General features: G+C 43.6%; 1 protein-coding gene across 2 annotated transcripts; it reads left to right on the top strand.

Moving 5' to 3' along the window:
* Positions 1-4,104: 4,104 nt before the first annotated feature.
* Positions 4,105-22,404, top strand: cacnb3a (calcium channel, voltage-dependent, beta 3a). Of its 2 annotated transcripts, XM_072367944.1 has the most exons (15): positions 4,105-4,558; positions 5,692-5,784; positions 12,810-12,929; positions 13,849-13,971; positions 14,070-14,185; positions 14,281-14,360; positions 14,465-14,484; positions 14,853-14,930; positions 15,515-15,573; positions 15,666-15,766; positions 15,860-16,011; positions 16,093-16,188; positions 16,867-17,037; positions 17,228-17,273; positions 19,870-19,944. In XM_072367944.1, exons 1-14 carry the CDS (start codon positions 4,478-4,480, stop codon positions 17,255-17,257), a joined length of 1,320 nt encoding a protein of 439 aa, XP_072224045.1. In that variant the 5' UTR covers positions 4,105-4,477; the 3' UTR covers positions 17,258-17,273; positions 19,870-19,944. The 2 variants fall into 2 exon arrangements, with proteins under 2 accessions (XP_072224045.1, XP_072224044.1); XM_072367943.1 differs by lacking the exon at positions 17,228-17,273 and having other exon boundaries at positions 4,110-4,558; positions 19,870-22,404.
* The last annotated feature ends 314 nt before the right edge of the window (positions 22,405-22,718 follow it).

Genomic DNA, 22,718 nt, shown 5'->3' with positions numbered 1-22,718 from the left:
GCTGCCATGTAAGGTTTGACTGGCGTTACAAAACAGACCAGCAGAGGACGCAGTTGTGCCTCGACTTCTACAAGTTCATTTAAAATATCAGAAAACATGCATCAGAAATGATGGCGACCGGCACAATATGCAAGTGCGAACCTCATTCACTGCAACCACCCGCCTCCCCCCCTGTTATGTTTATCATCACTTCCCTTTCCCATTATTTTCAGTTCCACAAAAGACATCGTTGGCTCTCCCAACAGTGAGGAGTGTCTGTGAGAGATCAATTCCTCAGATTTGGACATGTTTCTCATACTTGTTTTCTCCACAGTGCCTTGCGTGGGTGGTAAGGGCATGAAGGGTATGTGTTTGAGCACAGTTAACAGACCAATCAGATCAGAATCTTACATGAAGTGTCAAAGCTGCAGGACAACTTTTGTGTAGAACTGAAGGAATACAAATGCCCTTGTCTGAAGAAAAGAAAGTTTTGAACAAGCCCACTGGTATGAGCCCACTATATGAGCGTGTATTTCACTTATTGTTGAACTTGATGAAACTCTCAAATACAAAGCAATGATTTATAGAAATACAACGGTGATGGCGAAGTAAACAGTGAATTACTGGAAATGAACTGTGGTTTCTAAGAACTATCCCCTGATTTACTGTCTAGCATATTGCAGCTGTTTACAAAAGCTGACAGGTGACATAACTGGAAGCCTTAAACAAACATAAAATGAACAGATTACAAGGGACAAGGCAGCCTTGACAAAAGGTTAATAGATCATGAGCAATAACTTCAACATCCAGAACATGAGCTTTATGCTGCCTAATGTTGCTTTATGTTGCATGTAAAGCCCGTCATCATCGTTACAAGTCATTATTGTAACATTTATAGTCCAAGACAAGAGTTTGACAGAGGAATACGATGTGTCGCTATTGGGTTCAGTCAGTTCCTCTTATAGGTTACTGTAAAAACGTCACATTAAGGTCAACATGCTGGATTACTAAAGCTAGGAGGCAAAGTAACTGGCCCAAAAGGTCGACTGTTACTATGGGCTCGCTTTTATTCAACCCTGGAGTGATCTATTTAAGAAACTTCACCGTCTAACCCGCGAGCTGCTGAGAGTCAAGAGGATTGAAAAAGCCCAGACTTTCAGAAAACCAAACATGGCTACAATCATTCATATGACAGCTGGTATTTGAAGTGTAGTCCTTATGTGGAGCCCTGATCCTCTCATCCAGATAGACCTGTTTAGTGGTTGCTATGGCAATAATGCAAAATAACCAGTCAGATTGCAGAAATGTCTCGTTATACGGCAGATTGTGATCTTTTACAAGCATAAACAAGTCTTTCTGTAATAACATAACCAGTTTTGTTGGCTGAACCTAATGTTTTTTTTGCCTTTAGTGAAAACTCGTCCCTCACAGGCAGCTGGACACGACACATTTTGTATGGAGGGATAACTGTTAGTTAAGACACTCTTTTTTAGCGTATTCATGTTTTGGCACTTGTGCGAATGAGTAACTACAATACTGGGAAACATCCCTTTGCACGTGGCTTATTTATACGCTAATTGTGACTTTATTTTTGATACTCTTCACAATTTCCAGACCGCCTTTCGATATTTGCGATAACACACAAAATGACCCAAGACAGCAGTCATTTTTGACATCCTCACCAATTGGAGTGGCAGGGCAACAGTCTCTGGGAGGTGCACAGCCTTCATTGTCTTAACTGACTTGGCTTAAATTGCTGCACCAGTGAAGGTGTCGCTAAAGGCATCCCTGATGAGGCTGACTGGGAACTTCCCTCTATTCAGCTCTGTGTTCAGTCTGCAGTTTATATTGTGGCCTTTTTGGACTTCACATGAAAGAAAGTTGCATTTTGAACTGTCCATCCAACACATTGGTCTATAATCACTGACCTGTGAATCATTTAAGCACAAAAAAGCCACCTAACTCAAGGGACCGACGAGTGTCTGCACATAACAGACAAGAAAAAAGAAAACCTTTTTAAATCTTATCTTTTGGCACTTTGTTACTATCAGCCTGATGCAAAGCCAAATAGTTCCCATTTCATTTCATTTCAGACAAACACAACAGTATTTTTTTTAACCAACAAAGTGATTCCCAAAGAGCTATTAGCTGAAAACTTGGTATATCTCAGCATGTGTGTGATGACTGTCCTCAAAAATTCTGAGGAAACTGGAACAGGGGATGATAAAAGTAAGCAATGTCAAGCCAAAAAAAACATGTAAAGCAGCTGAGACGGCCTCTGAGAGTGATGTCCTTAGGATATAGGGAAAAAAATCCAGCTAAAACCTGACACGAGAGCTGAGAGATGCGTCTGGCCCTTCAGTTGAACCGTCTACGGTTCACTGAAGCCTCATCGGAAATGATCTCTGTGGAAGGGTGGCTGTCAAGGAGCCGTTCTTAAGGAATGGAAACAGGGAGAAAAGGCTGAGGTAGGCCAAATGACACAAGAACAAAAGTCAGCCAACAACATCAGAAGTCTCAAACCACCTCTCATTTCTTTATATAATGCCTGGGAAACAGGTGCAGTGATTTTATTAAAACATGGGCAAACATAAATGAAACTACAGTGTAGAAGGAAAAAAGTGAGTTTGTGCAAGTATGAGCTTGAAAGTCAGTGTTTGGTGTGAGCACATTTATTCTTCAACGCAGCTCGAACCCTCTTAGACGAGCTTTCTTGTAATTTCTCTTCTCTTAGCAGTCTTCAGGAGTAGTTCTCCGGGCTTCTTGAAGGACGCTCCAAAGCTCTCCTTTGGATGGTGGCTGCCTTTTGCTCACGGGCTTCAAACTTGAACTCATTACTCTATAAGATGTGTTGACACAGATTTTCTGTCCAGTTCTTTTCTAATTTGGCACGTAGACACAACACTGGTTCAAATTAGGTCCCTTTTTAAGCTTGAATGATTCACAGGTCGGTGCTTAGCGGCATAATCAACATAAAACACATTCCTCTGAAAATAGCCAGGTACAAGAGAACAAAGTGGAAAAGCAGCCAGTGTCCAAAGAAAAACATTGAAAGACCTCCTGGAGAGCGCATGTCTGGCTCCTTGGAAGGAAAACATAAAGAAACAAATAAATAATAAGAAACTTTACATGTTTGCGTCATCCACAGTGCACAAGGGATCCCTGCACATCAGCGCATACATTTACCATTCCAAGATGCAAACAGCTGTTCTTTCTCAAAACATTGCTTCAACTTTTCAAATAGGTCTTGCTCACCTACTCTGTCTGAGAGAGCGGAGAGACATCTGACCCCAAGACACCCTCCTGATCAATATTTAGAAGTGAGGCTTTCTTTTGTAATAATCCAAGAAAGGCGGGATCATTTTCACAGGTCTAACTGCAACTCTTCTGATTATTCAGTGAGAAAAAACATTCAGAGTTCAACCACATTTGAGTCTGCAACTTTGTTGCATGAAAACACATTTTCACAGAATATTTTGTATGAAAAGATGTGTGAACGTCTTAAGTTTGAAAGTAAAAAAAAAATCTATCCTTCACAAAGCTGCATTTTGCAAACGTAATAAAAGCTTGTCGAGTTATTTAAAGTTAGTGAATAGCTCAACTGTAGCACCTCTGCACTTGTACACACCAATCCTTTTCTCCAAAGATGAAATGCACTGAGTGGATCTTCCCAATGAGTTAGGGAGCTGATTACATTTTTTTTTAAGTTGTAAAGAAGGGGGGTTCGGCAGGATGTGGCAACCTGAGCGCTTTTCCTTCTCATAGAACTCGTGATTCATTCGCTCGTTAGTAAATGATTTATAAACCGTTAATTAAGAGGCAGGTGACGTCTCAACTTTCATTAAAGAAAAGGACAGTTTCCTCCACAAGTGTATCTTTGTTACCAACAAACGACAACTGTTGTCTATCACCTAAAAATGCAGCAAAACGTTTCGCTGATTTGACTTTTAAACCCCCCCCCTTTGAAGGTCTCCCATTTGTTTCACTGTGTTTGAATCCAACAAACAGATGATGTGCACGGAGGAAACGGGGCATTGTGTCCGTACAAAGCAATACACCAACAAAAAAAGAAGGAAACGTGGAAAAACTGTGTTAGTGTGCTGGTGTGAATTGATTTTAATGTCGGCTCGGTGAACCTTGACACCCCCGGCAGACACGCGCACTTAGTACGGACCTGTACGGCTGCTCGTGAGACTACGTCGCTGCCTCGCCGTTAACCGTTTAATGTAGCTCCGATATTTCTCCTGCTCGTGGTACGTTTTTCACCTCCGATATAACGCGTTTTCTTTTCTTTTTTTTATTTGATATCTTTGGTAGCAAAGTAGTTTCCCTATCAGTTAGGTCTGGATATTGATGGCCGTTTTTCCTTTTTCTTTCTTTTTTCGCTGTCTCGTGCCGCTTCCTCTCTGTTTTCACTGCATATAGATGTATTTGATGCCTCTTGTTTCCACCAGTAACCCATGTCTGTGTGCATCCCGCCTCCCCGCGCTCTCGATAGATGGTGCAAGTCAAAATGTCCAAATCACCCGTAGACCCTCTGTCTGCTGTGGAAACCGGCTCCCAGTCGCATTATTTTCAGGTAAATGCACTCGAACCCCATTGCTCACACCACTAAACTAATTCTGTCCTCGCGGAGCGAAGTGTTTGAAGGCTGTTAGCTAACGTCTCAATTGCTACTTGTTGTTTCATTTGACGCGTCGCCTTTTGGCAGCTAGATACTTTTTTTTTCTCCCCTTCACCCGCGCCTTCGTTGAAACTGCTGGTTAATGTTTGAGCCAGTGCATCACACAGTAAGCTGACATATTATGCCTTTAATAAATACACACACAAACAGGTTGGCACCTCCTCAGATCTTGATACCGTTTCAGTCCGATCAGGCCTTGGGGTTGATGCTTTCTTATTTATTTCTGTACGGTTTCCTTCAACCTTCCCATCTACGCTGATGGAGGAGAAACCAGCACACACCAGTAGCATCATGGGACGTGATTGCAGTTTTTTTTTTTTTTTTTTTTGGTGTTAATGTGCACACCATGACTCACCTGTGGCCTGAGTCCAATGTTTTCTGTCTGTTTCTGAGGGCTCGGTCTGCTTTAAAGATTAAACCAACATGCGTTGTCTACATAAAAGCAGTGCTGAGATGCATTGGGATTTTTTTTGCCAGAGTCACAGCTGATTGTATCTACTATTTTTGATATACAGGTTATGAAACAGTGGGCCGCTGAGCATGAAAAAGTACCCCCACTCATCCAAGCAAGATCGAAGAAATCTGATCCATTTTGGTCTTATTTTTACACCTGTATAAATAAATGTACTTGTTTATTCATTTTCTCATCACTTTAAGTCACATTTTGGTATCATACATCTCTTTATAGCTATTTAAATCTAATTTAGGACATTTTTAGGACTAATTGTCATAATTTTCATCTATTTTGTGTGCCAGTCTTTTTTCTTTTTTTTCTTCCACCCTCCATGTCATATCATCTCATTTTGGATATAGTGACATGTTTCTGCTTTACTTCTATTCATTTGCATTTCTTTTAGTAGCTTTATCTCCTCGTGGACAGTGCTTTTGCACTAAGGCAGCCTAATTTTAGGTGTTTATTTAGTCTAAAGCTAGCCAAAAGCAGTTAAAACATCTGTTTGTCTGGTTGACATCCCTTCTTCTACCTTTTTTTTGTTTCTCTTAACCTGTGTGGACCTCTTTCCTTCCAGCTGCCCAGGAAGTTGCCTAAGCGCAAGAGCCGCTTCAAACGCTCAGATGGCAGCACCTCTTCTGACACGACATCCAGCTTCATCAAACGGCAGGTAAAAGCTCTCTTATGCATGAATTTTTCTACGCACATCGCTGTCAGTGCTGATTATCAAACACTCAGCGTCAGTGGGAGGGAATAACCGTTTCTTCTAAGCAAAATGTAGGTCACGATGTGTGAGTAAAGCTGTGAGGGCTTGAAGTTGTCCACCTGAGCAGATGTTTCTGGAGTATTTTGTCGGAACGAGTGCAGCACCTTTATATATTTATATAATAAATAAGCGAGTTATGTATTTTTCATCTTCGTTTCAAATTCAGGACTGATTCTGCTTTTCGTCTTCATCCAAAGCATTGTGTCCTTGGTTGCAGGTGTTGTTTGGCCCACTAGAGGGCAGCATGCTGCTTGAAAGTGGAATCATGTTAAAGCCAAAATCCCAACACAGCCCACTTTTTTTAATTAATGTTTTCAGGTCAGGCATGTGTGGAAGACTCATATGGAGATTCAGTGTTATTTAAGACTTTCTCTGTGACTAAGAAAAAAAAAGATTTGCTCTTTGGAAATGATACAGTCTCATCAAGACCAGATGATTTGATGAGATTTGATGGGAGCATACATGGAAGTGTAATTCCCCTCCATGTGTTGTTTCCGAGGATAGGTTCGATTTGATCTAGGCGTCAGTGTGAAGCAGAGTTGCTCATACTTTCAGTCCATCAGAGGGGAGAAATTGATCCCTGTGGAAATCGGTTTGTGAGGAGTGGAGAGGTTTTACTCTGCTACAGATGAGCTGTGCATACAGAGCTCTAACCCAAATCACTAGATCCCCAAGATTTACAAGCCTCAGTGCATCAAATAGGGTGAGTTGGGAGGGATTCAAATATCCCCGTTAAAGGCAAAAAAAAAATAATTACTATAGGCCTCTGTTGGGTATTTCTACAGGAATCCTTTTTAGACTTTATCAATAAATCTAGACCTGCAATGATCAAAACAGTGCACACCATGGAGCAGATTCCAGGGTGGGAAATTGTTTCTACCCATCCGCCAATTCCTTTAAACTTCACATCACAAGCTACTCTGACAGTCTGAAATAATTGGTTTATTTAAACTGAAAACACTTTGTTTCAGATAGAAGTGGAAGAAATACTCATTTACTTAAGTAGGTTCCACATTGTACACACACACACACACACACATGCATATATCCGACACGGTGTAGAGGGTAAAGGTACGGCAAAGAAAGGAGCGCTGTGCATTGCTATAGCTGAGGCCCACCGCTTGCGGGAAAAGGCTAGTTTGTGACTCGACCGTAAACTTTGAACATAGAAACAGATACGCTCACCCTTTCTGCAGCTTTGGAAAGCCAGGAATCCACTAATCTGTCATCAGAGGAGAAAGGAATGACAATAACATTCAGTCACATTGTTATTAATGGTTATTAACTTTTTTATCATAGAGTGCGTCTTTGTGAAATGTTTTTCTTTTTGAAATGAAACGGATGTTTGGTCCTTTCTGTAAAGTGTCTGTTTATGAGCAAACCATTTGTTTAATGACAGTACAGACGAGACCAGAACCAGACAAACGCGGAGCTGTAAAGTCGGCTTAAGCAGTGTGTGGAAAAGTCTGGAGCCGTGTTCGCCAATGTTATCTTTTGCCACGTAACGGGTCATCGAAAATGAGGAAAACGAGTATTTCCTTGGGTGACAGTATCTTGAAATTCTAGTATGGTGGCAACCCTACATTGTGTTGCCTGTTCATTGTCTAACGTGAACGTGACTGATGCTCGTATTTGCGAGGCTAAAAACAAGAAAACGTTCTGCTCAGGATTTGAAACACTTCATTGACCGGCTCGACCAGTTCGATTTGAATGACGAGAGACGAGATGTTTCCCTCTGAACAGAAGGTGTGATCATTTCATCCACAGCACCATTAGATTTACAGGGAATGTGGAGCAGAGTAGCAGTGAGGTGTCGGTGAGAGGAAAAAGGCTGAGCAGACATCTTCTTCAGGAGGGGACATTAGTTATCCTGATCATGGTGAGGGGGGCGGCTTAATGACAATCTCCAGATTCCCAGAGAATACTGTGCACTTTAAAATATTCATGATGCCCATTTTGAAGGCCCTGGGCAACGTGATGATGTGTGGGTTAAGTGTTCGCACAAGCACCTTTACTTTCTTTTCAATCATCACCTTCTCCCCACACGCACAACAGGCACCCCGCCTCCTCCTGCTCCCGCTGGTGATGTGACAAAAGTGTTTTATGCAGACCGAGTAAAATTCACAAACAGAGCAGATAGTTTCTTGGCTGTGATAGGGGTGGGGTGACTATGGAGGAGCAGTGGAGTATGACTCATTTCTGCAGCAGGATACAGTATGGATGCATGTGTTATATGTAGGACATGAGGACATCTTGGGGGAGTGCGTGATAACAGCATCATCTGTTTCACCTCTGCTGCCGCACGTTGAGTTGGACTTTAAAGGCAATAAGAGGGAGAGTGATGTAGATTTAAAGAGGCGGTCGGATCAAGTGACGCAAATGCTGCGTTGGTTGTTGTGTTGTGATGCGATAAGGTGGGGTAAGAATAGAAAAGAAGGTGTAGCCGGCGTCTGCTTCAGTGCAGGTTGTCCCTTGTTAGGGGATGGGACACGGTGTGGCTGGTGTGCATACAGCATGTAGTCTAAAGAGAGGGAGGGACCGGCAGCGGCGCCATCAACACTTTAACTGAGTAAGTACAAAAGCCTTCTTCTTTCTTCCTGTCTTCCCCACATTTTACAGCATTTTCATTGTTCTGGAGGTGCTTTAGCTCTCAGTTTCCTTTGTCGTCTTCCTTCACCTGGCCTCCCCTCTCTATCAGGGTGCCTGTTTCCCCTCATTCCGGCACCTGTTTTACTTTTTTGGTTCCTGTCACTTCCACACAGTCCTTTGATTGATCAGTCTGTCATGGAGTCGACGCCGGTGTTGATGTAAAAAACGGTGACTTATCGCATCGTGCCTCGGATAGCACGGCAAGTGTAACTTGCTGACATTGAATTACGACCCCACGGTCCACAGAGCACTCTTTGAAATGAGATATTTGCTCGCTGGATTTCCAAATGGCTTGAGGTTGCAGTTTTGTGTTTTGGTTGTTCCACGCAGGGAAAAGCTGCCGTAGCCTCCAGCATAATAAATCCTGCTGTTGTTCAGATTCTGCTGCCTGCAATTTAAAGGTGGAGAATTTTGGAGTTTTCCATCAGCGCGGTCTCTGTGTGTTTCATGATTAGTATGTTTCAACAGAGATAGAAACATAATGACCCAGAAACAGTAGCTCTTGATGTTGATGCTTTTTTTTTTTTTTTTGCTTTTTTTACCCGAGTCCAAACTTTTGGAATCTGTCACTTTCGGTTTGGTCAGATGGTCAGTTTACCAGCCAGCTTGAAGCTGCGAGCTACGAGCGAGGAGCACATCTCTTAAACACATGTGGCGTCACTTATGGCATCTGTAAGAGCCATCGAGCTTCACTGTGTCAGTAATTGTTAACAGGATGAAGATTCCGTGGAGAAAAAAAAAGATACCAGCAATCACCTGCTGGTTAATGCACAGCCTGAGAGCAACATACTCAGCAGATTCACACACTTAATTAATCATTTTGATTTATTTATTTAGTCCAGCGAGCACAGTAGAAGGGCTAACAGTTAGCCAGTAGGTGCCTCGGGCGGCACACTGTTGTCAAGCTGCGCGTCTGTCTCTGGCGATTGGTCGGGGAAAGTCTCCTCCCCCATGGAACTCGGTTAGAGTGAAAGCAATTCCATAACAACCTGAAGTAGATGCATCATGGTAGTTTTCCATAGTCTGTTCTGCTTATGTGACACTCAGTGTTGATGTGTCAGTTGTTGGTTAATTTTTTCTTTTTGTATGCTCTCAGTAATTTCTGTTTATACGTGTGTGTTGTATAACTTAACGTGAAGCGACTCGGGACTTTTCTCATTACCTTTATATTGAGCTACTATGTTAAGGGACTCGCTCATAGCAGGAGATATTACCCAACTCTATCAGGTATCAGGAGCATTTTAGGATTGTCACAACTCAGTGTTTGTCCAACCAGTAACTTTGCTTTTGCTGTGAATCAGTCCATTATCTACTCCCGCTTCTTCCTTTTTCGGGTTACGGTAGGCTGGAGCCTATCACAGCTGTCATAGGGCGAACCGGTGAACGTTAAGCAGCCAAAGAGCCAGATATGAACTTTGTACAGGTGAGCGGAATCAAGTTATCGACTGGAGTATGTTCAGCGCCACAACAACGTGTGACGAAACGTTCAAGTCATTCTACCTCCTCTAAGTTTTTCCTATAGATTCAACTGCAGAGACGTTGCCTTTTGGTTGGCAGCTATAAATCCAGGATGTTATTAGAGCAGAGCGACAGTCTGGAATTGTTTTAAGTTTTCAATCAAAATGTCTTACGAGTTTTAGCCGTCTGACCAAAAAAAAAAACGGAATAATTGGCTAATTAGGGCAGCTTTGTTGGGAATTTACGCTCACACTTTACAGTTTTTACAAAAAGCTGCAAAAAGAAGGAACTGTGGAGAATCTGCAGTGCTGCTAAGCCCAGTTGAGTGTAGTTGTGGGGATGCGTGCAGGAGTGATTGAAACCCCAACCATTTTATCTGGGTGTGTTAGTCCAGTTTCGAGAAGCTTTATTTCAGTCACGTTTCAAAAGGCCGTTTCAAGGCAATGCAATAACCCTGTAGGATGACTTGGACCTCTCAGGACTCAACTAACCGGATGACACACTTCTCCCTTGAGTTGCAGCGCGTAACAAAATAATCAGAGAAGCAGAGTTGGAAGGAAGAATGTTAAATTTAGCCGGAAGAGAGGGACATTAGCAAGAATAAGCGAAAAAAACAAACAAACAAGAAATCTTCAAAAAAGAAGATTAGATGTACTCTCATTGTTCCACTCTGCAATGCAGTTAAGCTTCTCTTACCCAACCCCCTGCTATCTGCCCGCTTATGTTGGTGCTAACGCAGGTTTGTGTAGCGTTTAACAGGTGGCCGGGCCAGAGAGCGTGCAGGAGAGGTCCACAGCGCCGGCATGGCCAAACCAGAGTAACAAACAGCAATCACTCTTGTTTTTTCTACCGTCATTTAAAGCCTTTAATCTGCGCCCACCAGCATATCTAGAATGTCTGTGAGGGTTTGGGAGCATTCTCAGTGAAGACAGGAGAGCCGCCACAGATAGAACATTCACATTCATGTCTTTATCGGGCTCCAGCGCCATCCTCTTAATCAGCCAGGTATGCAACTCTCTCTGCTATCTGTGTGTCTCTGTCTCATGTGGTCTTGGTCATGTTCCTCCCTCTCTATTTGTCTTCCGTCGGGTTATAAAGTTGTCATGTAGGTCTCACCTCAATTTTTTTGGTTCTAATCTCATCTTTCCCTTGAGGTCTTCTTGGTTTATCGCCACATATATCTCTCATCTCGCCCACCATCTATCAGTTACTCATAAACATCCCTCTCCTCTCGGTGTGTATCTTGGTGTAACGCACTCACCCCCTTTATTTCTCTCGCTCTCCTTCTATTTCCACCTGATCTTCCTCACCCTCCTTTCCTCTGTCAACGCTGCTCCGGCACTGGTGCAGTGTTGCCTCGCAGAGCTTGTGAGTGCTAGAAATCAGATGTAGTTACCTAACATAGACAGCACACCAAAAAAAGAAAAAGGGAAAGGAGAGGTGTTCGCTTGCAGTGGTACTGTTGAGAATCATTTCTTCTGAATTGCAGAGAGAGCAAAGGTCGCGGTTGTTCTTTTGTGTTGAGGGTCTTCTTTGTGCATTTGGTGCCAGAACTTCGTTTTGTTGTGCTCTTGCTAATTGGTCCTCCAGAGGATCCGTTTGTATATGTTGACAAGATGGATGACCGGGGAGCCGCTGCACTCTGAGGGAGAAGAAAAACCAGTGTGGAAATAGTACTGTGTGCGTTGTTGGTTCAGGTTTGGCTGTACTTCGAAGAATGTGGTTGATCTTTCACGTGTCAGACTGTTTGAGCATTTCCATCACGCCTTTCACGTTTTTTTTTTCCTTTCTTTTCTCATTTGTTTCATCAGACTCGATTTTGTCTCTGCTGCAGCGGTTCTGACAGATCAAGGGCTGAGTTTCTTCAGAGAAGCCAAATGGGCACCAAACATAGGAGAACTCTCTCTCTCACACACACACACACACACACTCTCATAGACACTCAATACTCAAACTGCCTCCAAAACAGTTTATGTTTTACTCGTTATTTTAACATGCATTTCATCAGATACCGGCTGCACCTGCAACAACTGATTTCGGTATCACTTCTATCGTTTCTATTTTGCAGGAAGGGTATTTTCCACTGGCAGATTGTACCCCAGATTAGTTCATTTCACGCTCAAAGAAAGGCTGGGAAACTTGAGACCTGAGATGCTGGCAGCAGTGAACGTTTTGGCATCATGACTTCAAGAAGACATTTAGATAACACCTTAGACAGTTCCTCGTGAATTTTCTTTTGAGCAGCTCTGTATTACCTATTAGCAGGTTGCATGTTGTATTTTTTTTGTGTAAAATGACTCAAAAAGGTTGCTGTCCCCTTTATGTGTTGCCTTCAACACAATGTGCCAGCCGTCCCCGGGATGCGTCCTTAAAGTGCTTACACTGAAAAATGATAACCAGCATATATTTTGCTAATGAGGAGCCGTCCTTTGAGAATAAACCGGGGAATAAAGGATGTATATGTGCTGCACTGTGGGGGATGTTGGAATGGATTGGGGCCAAGCAGGAGAGAAGAGGAAGCAGTTGCCTCCTTTGTGCTATATTTGGTCTGTCAGAGCATAGCTGGTGTGGGAGAGCAACGCATTGTTTGGTGGATCCACACAGGCTATCACACGAATGTGGTCATGAATGCAGACGCATAATTGCATGCACACCTGCATACAAACAGACCGCGGAACAGACGAAAGCACACACACTAACAGAAAGAGCAGGCCTATGCCTCTGATCTCAGTAATAAGTGATCTTTAACGTAAGATGTGAGTTATAGAAATATATGTTCCCGATTTTATGTCAGATTTTATCGTGCGACTCTCTCCTGGCAGGGTTCGGCTGATTCGTATACCAGTAGACCGTCGGATTCAGACCTGTCAGCCGAGGAGGACCGCGAGGCGTATCGGCGTGAAGCCGAACGCCAGGCACAGCAGCAGCTCGACAGAGCTAAGGTACGCCGGACGGGGTTTCATACCATAAAATATGTCCGTTGAACGTTCGCTCCAGAAAAGTGCTCTTAGCTGAAAGTAGCCACGATTTGCCATTCAAAATGTTTATCTACATACCGTAGTCCTTTTTACTACTAAAGCAGGAAGCAGATTATTTTGGAAACAACAGAATGAGGAAATGTATTTTAACTGTGGTTAATTTGCATTAAATCCATCTGTCTGTGGCAATCGGAGCTAAACAGGGATGGCTAAAAATGGCGTGATCCTACTATAGATGGTGATGCACTCCCCAGCCTATCTCTTGCAACCGTGTTTGCTGCCTAAAAACCCAACTTTTGCTGGTTTTTAGGCATCATTTGAATCTGGGATTCAATAAGTCAATGTACCTTCACACAACACTTGATGCAGGATTTGGAAGTGGGTCAGAAACTTAAGTTCATGTTAGGATCAGCATTAGGCAAGTAGTCATCAGTTGACTGCCTTCAACACTTCAAAAGGCCTGCCTTCACATGTCAGGGGGCAGTGATTAACAGCAACATCTCTGCTTCAGTCCAGGGCGGTTTGTTGGAAATGCAAAAAAAACAAAAAACAGCCACACATCTTCAGATCCTCCAAAAGTAAAAAGGTTAACTCATCTTCCCCACTCAGCATTCGGTGTTGAACACACCACATGCACAGCACGCAGCACTCCTGGCCACCGAGCGATGACAGGTGACATTCAAAATCGCTGATTGTTTATGATTTTTAAGGAGAAATAGTTAGCCTACCACCTCACGAGTTAATATGAGTTATAGGCCAGAGTTATGGCCAGAAAACATAAACACAAGTGAAGTCATGGGTCACCGCTTTCATAACCCCAAACCGACCCGATACTGTCCAGACATGACACGTGTTTTTGTTCTTTTTTTCATTGCTGCCACAGTCCAAACCTGTAGCATTTGCAGTAAAGACCAATGTGAGTTACTGTGGAGCTCTGGATGAGGACTGTCCTGTCCAGGGAGCTGCAGTCAATTTTGATGCCAAAGACTTCCTGCACATCAAAGAAGTGAGCCGTTACGTTCTATTAGTAATGATCATCCCTCTCCCTGACAGTGAACAGGACACATATGTGACTCCGTGCTGTTATTTCACTGAATTTAACAGAAGTACAACAATGACTGGTGGATCGGTCGGTTGGTAAAGGAGGGAGCAGACATCACCTTCATCCCCAGCCCTCTTCGACTGGAGGCAATGAGACTCAAACAAGAGCAGAAACAGAGGTCAGATAAAACATTCAGCCGCATGGGCATTACGCTTCTCACAGGATTCGCTTTCACAGAGTGAGGGTGATAATACAGTGTGTGGCTGTCTGCAGGAAAACAGGAGGCAACTCCTCCAGTTTAGGGGACATGGTGACGGGGAGCTGGAGGACCACGCCGCCATCTGCAGGTGAATGTAAGTACTGCAACCCCCTGTCTGCTGCTGGAACGGAAACCAACTCCTGCTGCCTTCTTTTCTTTTGCCTTCATTGATTGTCGTGTTTGTTTGTTTTTCACAAGCTAAACAGAAGCAAAAACAGGTGAGTTTGAGCACTTTGTGATGAAAAAGACTATTCTCATCTTTTTCTTTTTTTTTTTTACTTTGAATTTCAAGGTTTTTGCAGATACATAAAAAATAAGGTGGAATGCTCCCTGATCATCATTCATAGGGTGGAATTAAAGACCTATGACTGGATTTGCATTATGCTGTTTATGTAGTGTAGGATAACTTCTCAGGTGGTAAATGTTTCAGTCCATTACTAGAAATGATTGTTGTATAGATCTGGAATGTATGAACAAAGATGTGAGTAGATGTTATGAAATTGACCTTGCTGCTTTTCCCATCACTCCTTGATGATATCTTAACCCCGTTCTCTCTGTTCCCATCGTCCTTCCCCAATTCCTGCAGGAGCATGTCCCTCCGTATGACGTGGTGCCCTCTATGAGGCCGGTGGTCCTCGTGGGGCCATCGCTGAAGGGCTATGAGGTCAGCCTGTCCTCATTTCACCCCCAGCTGATAGAATGACTGATTTACTCTGCAGCGTTTTCTCTGCTCAAAGCGTTCCTCCACTTAATCATTTGAAACAGTTTTAACTCCGTTGGACAAGTGTGTTTCATGTTAGACATGATACAGTGGCTCAAGCTCAACAGGGATTTTTAAAGCTTTTCTTTTTAAAAGCCCAGATGTCAGGATACTGTCAGCATTTCAATTTGATCCAAGGAGAGCTACAGTTACGAGGCCTTGTGTTGCTGGTTGCTGTGGCAACACAGAGATATGTCACGCAGGTTAAAGGTTACAGAAAACCCTTTTTTTTCTATATAACCTGAATACTTTGAGCAAACTTTAGGTTTGAGAATTATTTCTTGAGTGGATAAAAGGACCATTTGGTCAGCACCAATAATGACAAAGATTTGTATTAGTTCCAGCTTTGAGTCTTTTCTCGGAGTTTCTGCGAGCTTTACTGAATGCGACAGTTCCAGAAGGGTGGAAATGAGCTGTATTTCTGTGCAGTTGTTTGTATTAATCCAAAGCGTACATTAACGCGCTTTTTAAAATGTTTTTCTGTCTAGGTGACGGACATGATGCAGAAAGCTCTTTTTGACTTCCTGAAACACAGATTTGAGGGAAGGTCTGTCAAAATTCAAAGATTACATCATGAAGGCAGAAAACAGGAATCCGGGCCTTGAATAAATGTTTTGTTTTTTTTATCCTTTGTTACAGAATCTCAATCACCCGTGTAACTGCCGACCTGTCCTTAGCCAAAAGATCTGTCCTCAACAAAAGACCCATAATGGAGAGATCCAACACCCGCTCCAGCCTTGGTAACTATTCTAACGTCAGCATGAAAAAGCCACAGCTCTTTACGCCAGAGAGGGAATAACTCTGAACCTGCAAATGTCACCCTCGCTGTGCAGCCGAGGTTCAGAGTGAGATTGAGAGGATATTCGAGCTGGCCAAAACCCTGCAGCTGGTGGTTCTGGATGCGGACACCATCAACCACCCCGCGCAGCTCGCCAAAACCTCCCTCGCTCCCATCGTTGTCTATGTCAAAGTTTCCTCACCAAAGGCGAGTCACGCTTCGAACGTTGACTTTGGACAGCCCGTCCTCCTGAGTTTATGACGCCGTGTTTCCCTCCCTCCCTCTCAGGTGCTGCAGAGGCTGGTCAAATCCAGGGGGAAGTCTCAGAGCAAACACCTGAATGTGCAGATGATGGCTGCAGACAAACTCTCTCAGTGCCCCCCTGTGAGTGCTTCAATCGATTGTTCCGCTTTGGCAACCGGTGCTGCTGCTTTGATGCTTTCCACCAACAAATGTTTCTTTTAATCCTGCCTGAGTCACAGTTACTTTTTCCTCGTGCTGAAGCATCTTTAGGTACCAGTTTGTGCCTTTTCTGCACTAATTTTATGACGTAAACATTTTCATGAAAGGGAAAACACAAAATTCAGGCTTCAGGTGATCATTCACAATAAACCGTGCTTTCCAGTTCAGCCTGTATCTTGCGTCTTCATCTGAAGGCGGATGTGTTTTCTGATATCTACACCTGTAACTATTCTCAGTTTGTAATATACGTAACTTTATGGATAAACCCGGTGTGGGTTTGGCAAACTGCTCACCTATTATGTATCATTACTCTGATTATTCGGGTGATTCATTTCTGTTTCTTTCATGCAAGAGCTGTGAGGGTTAGAAAAGATCATCGCAGACACAGAGTCTGTCGAGTGGCTCCGTCACTGACAGGCTCATAGAAGAGTTTTCATCAAATAAGGTGCTCCACACACTTGAGGCTTCCATCAGAGAAGGTTGAACCAGTCTGTCTGCTCGGCTCTGCCCTGCACAGCTCAACGCTGCCATGTTAGCTTGAAGCTCTCAGTAGTGGGAGTGGGGTTATGGACCCTGAAACTTTGCTTTCTAAACTCACAGGATATGTTTGATGTCATTCTGGATGAGAACCAGCTGGAAGATGCTTGTGAGCATTTGGCCGAATACCTGGAGGTCTACTGGCGAGCCACTCACCTCCCCGGCAACACCCCTCTTAACCCGTTACTGGATCCGAGTCTGATGACTCCGCCCTCTGCCATCTCCAGCCTGCAGGTGGGTTTGTCTTTGTGTATCTGACAGGCTAGAGAGAGAGAAGTTGTGCTTTTAACGTAGTTTGTGAAGGAATCTTGTTTTGAATACGTTTGTTGTCACTGTCTTTACCAGCTGTTCCCATCTCAGACTGTGATATGTCTCCAGTTGTCTTGTCTGTCCTCTCACTCATCCATGCTTAACATTTTTGCAGTTTTCTGAAACACAGGAATTAATTGAATGATCACTTACAAAATGGGGTGAGTAATGGGGTTTATACAATTTGTATTTGCACCCCCCCCCTCCACTCCCCCCCCCCCCCCCCCCCTCCCCACCTGACACCTGAACGCAGCACAGAGGCTGAGACAGTGAATGAGCCGCATTTCATTCACTCAGATCTCACCACAGAGAAGAGACGAAGATGTGTGTTTTTCCTTTAGTTTTTCGGTTTGTTTTCTTTATTGCATCCTGCCTCCTTTCCTTCACTTGATGGTCTCGGGTGAACCGCAGCTCCACAAGCTTTCTGGGAGAAAATTCACAAAGTTGTGAAACTCCATCTTCAATTTGAAAAAAAACAACCCAAAATGCTCGCATTGTTTCCTACTTCTTATCGGTCTTGACCCTTTTCTGAGCATGCTTTGTGAATGATGCCCCCCCGCTCACAGTGGTGCACACATAACTCAAATGATGCTGGTTTCAAGGCAAATGATGAACAGTGTGTTTCACCTGCTTTCACACTCACACAGACAGAACAGAGGACTCTGAGGATACTTGAGCATCACCACAAACCCTGCTGGACACCTACTGACAATGTCAGGTCCCCAGTCCTGAGCAGCTCTGGCTTATGTTTATGTTACATGCAGTTCAGGAACACTTAGGCTGAGATTAGATTAGAGCATCATGGCAGTCACGTGTCTCTAACGTTGGGGACGGGTTTCCTACGTCCCATTCGTGTCGAATAAAGGATTCCAGCTGCTCGACAAGCCTGGGTCTTCTTTGTGAAATTTTGTGTTCCGCGCTGCTCCGAATGTTTTCAGTCGCTGAACTGTCTGAACTGCAGGCCCTCCCTGAGAAACACACGTTTCCCTGAAACCTGGCTACCTTTGGAGCACACAGAGAGAGTCTCAGAATCCTTCGGTGATGTTAAATGCCGCAAATGATGAAAAATTCAACGTCTTTGAAATCATTTTTTGAAAATGCTTCACAGTTCGTGGACAGTTTTTTTGCAGATTGCTGAACCTCTGTCCATCATTACTTGTGAGAGGTTCTGCCTCTCTGAGGCGCTCTTACATCAGCTATTGGTGTCACTGACCTGTTGCCAGTGAACCTAATTGTTCGTACCGCTTCCTTCTTCAGCCTTTTGCTGAACCCATCCCAACTTTTTGAGACGTGTTGCTGCCATAGATTTTGAGATTTATTTTCACGAAACAGTAAAAAAAAGTCTCACATTCAGTGTTTGATATGTTTTCTGTGTAAGTGAAATATGTTTTTTATAAGCTTTGCAAATCATTGCATTCTGTCTTTATTAACCCTTTAGAGTGTCTTATCTTTTTTATGGGGTTTTACTTACATTATTTTTGGTAAAAGCAACTTGCAACACTGATCATTACCCAGACAGTAAGAACTGAATATGAGTTTTAAATGCATTGGAGTTGCATGTGTTCACCTTTTTTTGTTCGTTAGTAGCTGTGTGCTAATGTGAGATAATCAGTAGAACCTCTGCCAGCGACGGCAGTTTTGGCTCCTTTCTTTTAGGAAGTGCTAATTTTACAGAGTCCGGTTTTGTTCTCGCCGTTTGTCTGTCACAAAAAGACATTTCAGATTTAAAGAACAGGGCTGTTTGTTCTTCAGGTTTGTTTTTTCAGTCAAATAATCCGGTTGAAGAGTTTTTGATCGATGCAGTTGTTCCTCCTCATTGAACAAAATGAGGTATTTGGATAACTCTCCACCGTGAAGGGGGAAGGTCAGCGTTTTGTTTTGTTTTTAAAACCTCAGCTGGTGCAAATCACCAAACATGAGTTGCGATTTGGTTCAGTTAATGGCGGTCTAATTAAAACGGTCATGACATGATGTTATACATTCACAACAAAGAATTTCAAGTATTTGAGCTGATGTGACCAAAACAAAATGGCTCCAAGAGATGATGTTCTTATTAGTGATGAAAGGGCCGAAAGAATTGAAGAAACGTGATGAAATGATCAGTCTTCCTCATCGTGACAGCTGGCTGTATTTAAGATCTTTTTGTCAGCGTCTCTTGCTTGATGGATCTTTGTGGGGAGGAGGAACAACTGCAGCAACCGGTAAACCTTTTCAGTTCACACTGGCATGTGGGCGTTGTTTTGAAAGGGTCATTCTGGCTTTATTTGTTTTAACCTGTGTGACTGTTGCGGCTCCACGAGTCATTAAAAAGCTGCAGATTTGGGAAAAAACGAGGAGTTGCTCGAAACACTGCAGCTTTCCAAGATGCTTGATTTTTGGCATGAATCATTTTTAATGGCTGCTTCCGAGTCTTCTCCAAAGTGAACAGAAATGAGCAAATGTGCAAGAATTTGCATTTGCTACCAGTATTGCATATTTACACCTGGGGCCACTGGCCAGCTACCACATATCTTCATCTCTTGCCAAATCTGGATGATAGAGAAGAGTGCAAAGTCAGCATGACCCATAGAGCCACCACAGTCACATGAATGGGTTGTATACCATGTTAAAATAACAAAGCTGTATTATCCTTTAATACAGACTTGAGTTATCAGGACGTTATCGGAAAATCTGAGCTACTTTAAGAGGTGTTGTCTTTTGACTTGTGACTTTCCCTCTTTTTTTTTTTCCCTCTCTGTTACCACTCAAATCCTCCAGAACAAGAACCAGACGCAGGCTCGCGTGGGCTTGGAGGGGGATGCGGAGGAGGCCCACTCCCCCTTGGAGCAGGACAGTCTCATGCCATCTGACGAGGCCAGCGACTCCCTGTCTCGTGGCTGCAGGGGAAGCCCGTGTCACGTTGGGGTTGAGGAGGATGAAGAGGAGGAGGAAGAAGTGGAGGAAGAGGATGAGTTTGCGTCTCCCTGCCACGCTCCCGCTTACAGGGGCGTGTACCCCTCTCACCGAGGGCACACAGACAGCTCCCACAGCACCAACGGGCACGAGTCACAGGACAGGTTGCTCCAGCGCGACGCTCAGCAAGGCCACAACCACAGGAACAACCGCCAGCGGAGCCGCCCCTGGCCACGAGACACCTACTGAAACACGGGACCCTCCCAGCCTCCACTTCACCATCAAGGTCCCCTCCAAGCCCTTCGACTGTTGTACAGTCTCCAGAAACCATGAAAAGGTGAATCAGCTCCAAACTTTAATGTCATTCAGAAAAACAGACACAGATACCCAGTTTATTAACCAGTGATCAGTTGTCAGTCCTCCACACTCCTAGTTTAGTAACCGGAGGAGATCCCCCACCTGTCTGAGGTCGAGTCTATCAGATGACAGTCAACAGGGCTGCACCTCTCCAACAGAAGGGTTTCAGGCTGCCAGCTGCTTTGCCTAAAGTTTCTCTCTCTTAGGATGTCTCATATACTGGCCTTAAAAGTGCGAAGACTTTTAACTCTCTTTACTATTGCATGTATAATTATTTTAAGACTATTTGCACATCACAGCTGAACAGAATGATCTTTAGATAAACGAATGTCGGAATGTCCCGTGTTGAATCCATTTATGGGTAATAGTAATGCGTTTGATTGCAATGTATATACAGAATGGACACCTGGTCTTCTTTCATTGCTACTTTATTTGTTTGACTTTGTTTATATGGACTTGTCCGTTGCCACCCAAGTGTTCACCGAATGGCGTTTAGGAGACACGTGCCGTTTCTGAGCAGTCACAAGAGAAGTAATCGTCGCGAGGCTGCAGCGGAGCGTCGGCGTCACCTTCGGCGCGAGCGCTCTGGGCGTCACTCTCCGACACCTCTAAAAAAAATCTATGGGCACTCAGAATGTAAACGCATCCGAGAAAAGGGAAGTTTTTGAAGGTTTCAAGGGACGAATTCTTTGCCAAATCGCTTGTTTACACGAAGTCATTCACATATATCGAGCACATGCGTCGAGCTGCAGCTCCTCTTCCAATCAAGGCTTCGAAGAATGTAAGCTCGCATGCCTTTTGCACCTCAAGCACCACCTGGTGTCCCCGACCCCAAACCCATCATCAATCCACCCACCCCCGTAATTCGATTGTAGCACGTTACTGATTGTAGCATCCACATCCCCATGCAGGGTTTGAACGCGATGTGCTGCAGTTTTTGCAGCTGTTTTTTTTTTTTCGTTTTTGTTTTTTTTTCACACAAAGGCGGATCCTCAGGTGTTCGGTCTCACGCGCTCGTTGCGCTCAACTCCAAGCAGCGGACAACTTTGGGGCTCCCAAAGGACTCGTAGCACCCGTGACGCGACGCGACGCGACGCCGTGACGTTCTCGCGCCATCTCCAGCCCGAGAGCCGACGTCGAGCTGCGACCCGCGCGCAGGCTCGGTCTTCACCGGTTTACCGCTTCCATGTCCCATGAGTATTAATCTCTAGTGTTCTGTATGTTTTGAAGAGTAAAAAAAAAAAAAAAAAAAATCAGCATGGTTTAAAAAAAAAAAAGAAGAAAAAACGAAAAGAAAAAAAAATCTATGCAAGTGTTGCATGAAAACTGATCGTTTCTTTTTTAACAGTTAAGTATTTTAGTGACGCACTGGTTCCGACTCCTCTTCGTCTTGTAGAGACAGTTTCTGAGGACAATCTTCCACAATAGTTTGTTGATGCACTTTCAGAAGCCGCTCGCTACAAAAAAAATTAATTAAAAAGTCCCATATTAAGGCTGATATTTCTTTATTTATTTGTCAATTAGCGATTAAAAAAAGGAGTGAGCGAATTGTCGAAGCCCCTGCATGTCTTTAGTTTCACCAACTAGCTATTTTCACGGATCTTTTGGCAGAGAATGTTTTTTTCAAAGTGGACCAATTTAGCAACCGATTTACGAAGCACAATTTTTACAAGGGTTCTAATTTAATTTCCTCTTATTCTGTATGCAATATGAAGCCTGACACTGAAAAACTATAAACGCCTTAGACTATCCGGACTTCCTCTTTCTGTGTGAGTAGAAAAGAAAAAGAAATTTGCACTACTGTTGTGTTTTTATTTTTGGGATGGTTGCTTTGTGATGCAATAACTGCACTAAATATATATCCACCGGACTTACCACAGCGTGCTAGCGTGACGCGACACGCCTCCTCCCATCGATTTATCAAAAAAAGACGGAAAATGTGTAGAAAGCCGAGACATTTCCTGCCTGATGCTGTACAGAAATGCTTTCTATTCGAAAACAGATTTACAATGCTACGTGAAATATGACTGAAACTAAATAAACATGCCATTTTATGTACTTTTAAATTGCTGGGCTCGTCTGTGTTTCATTGAACTCGATGGGTTGAGTCTTTCTTTCACGATGTAATGGGTTTCGAATGGGCGCCGCCTCCTTCCCAGGCTTCCGTAGGATAAAGATAGTTTTAATCTGTAAAGCACGTGACGCTTCTCTAATGGAGTCCAGTCCAATGACTTAAAAAAATAAAACGACTGGAAAGGAGCAATGTTGCCTTTTAAGGGGATTTCAGCTTTTTCTCCAGAGCGAGATACTCTTTGTTGTAAAGAGGTCAAATGCACGTTTGGTGAAAACTTTATTGA

Source organism: Leuresthes tenuis, unplaced genomic scaffold (assembly GCF_036924035.1).
Source record: "Leuresthes tenuis unplaced genomic scaffold, fLeuTen1.0.hap1 SCAF_16, whole genome shotgun sequence".
In the NCBI taxonomy this organism is placed as follows: Eukaryota; Metazoa; Chordata; class Actinopteri; order Atheriniformes; family Atherinopsidae; genus Leuresthes; species Leuresthes tenuis.
Note: the sequence above shows the minus strand (reverse complement) of the source record. Positions and strands in the feature narration are given on the sequence as shown.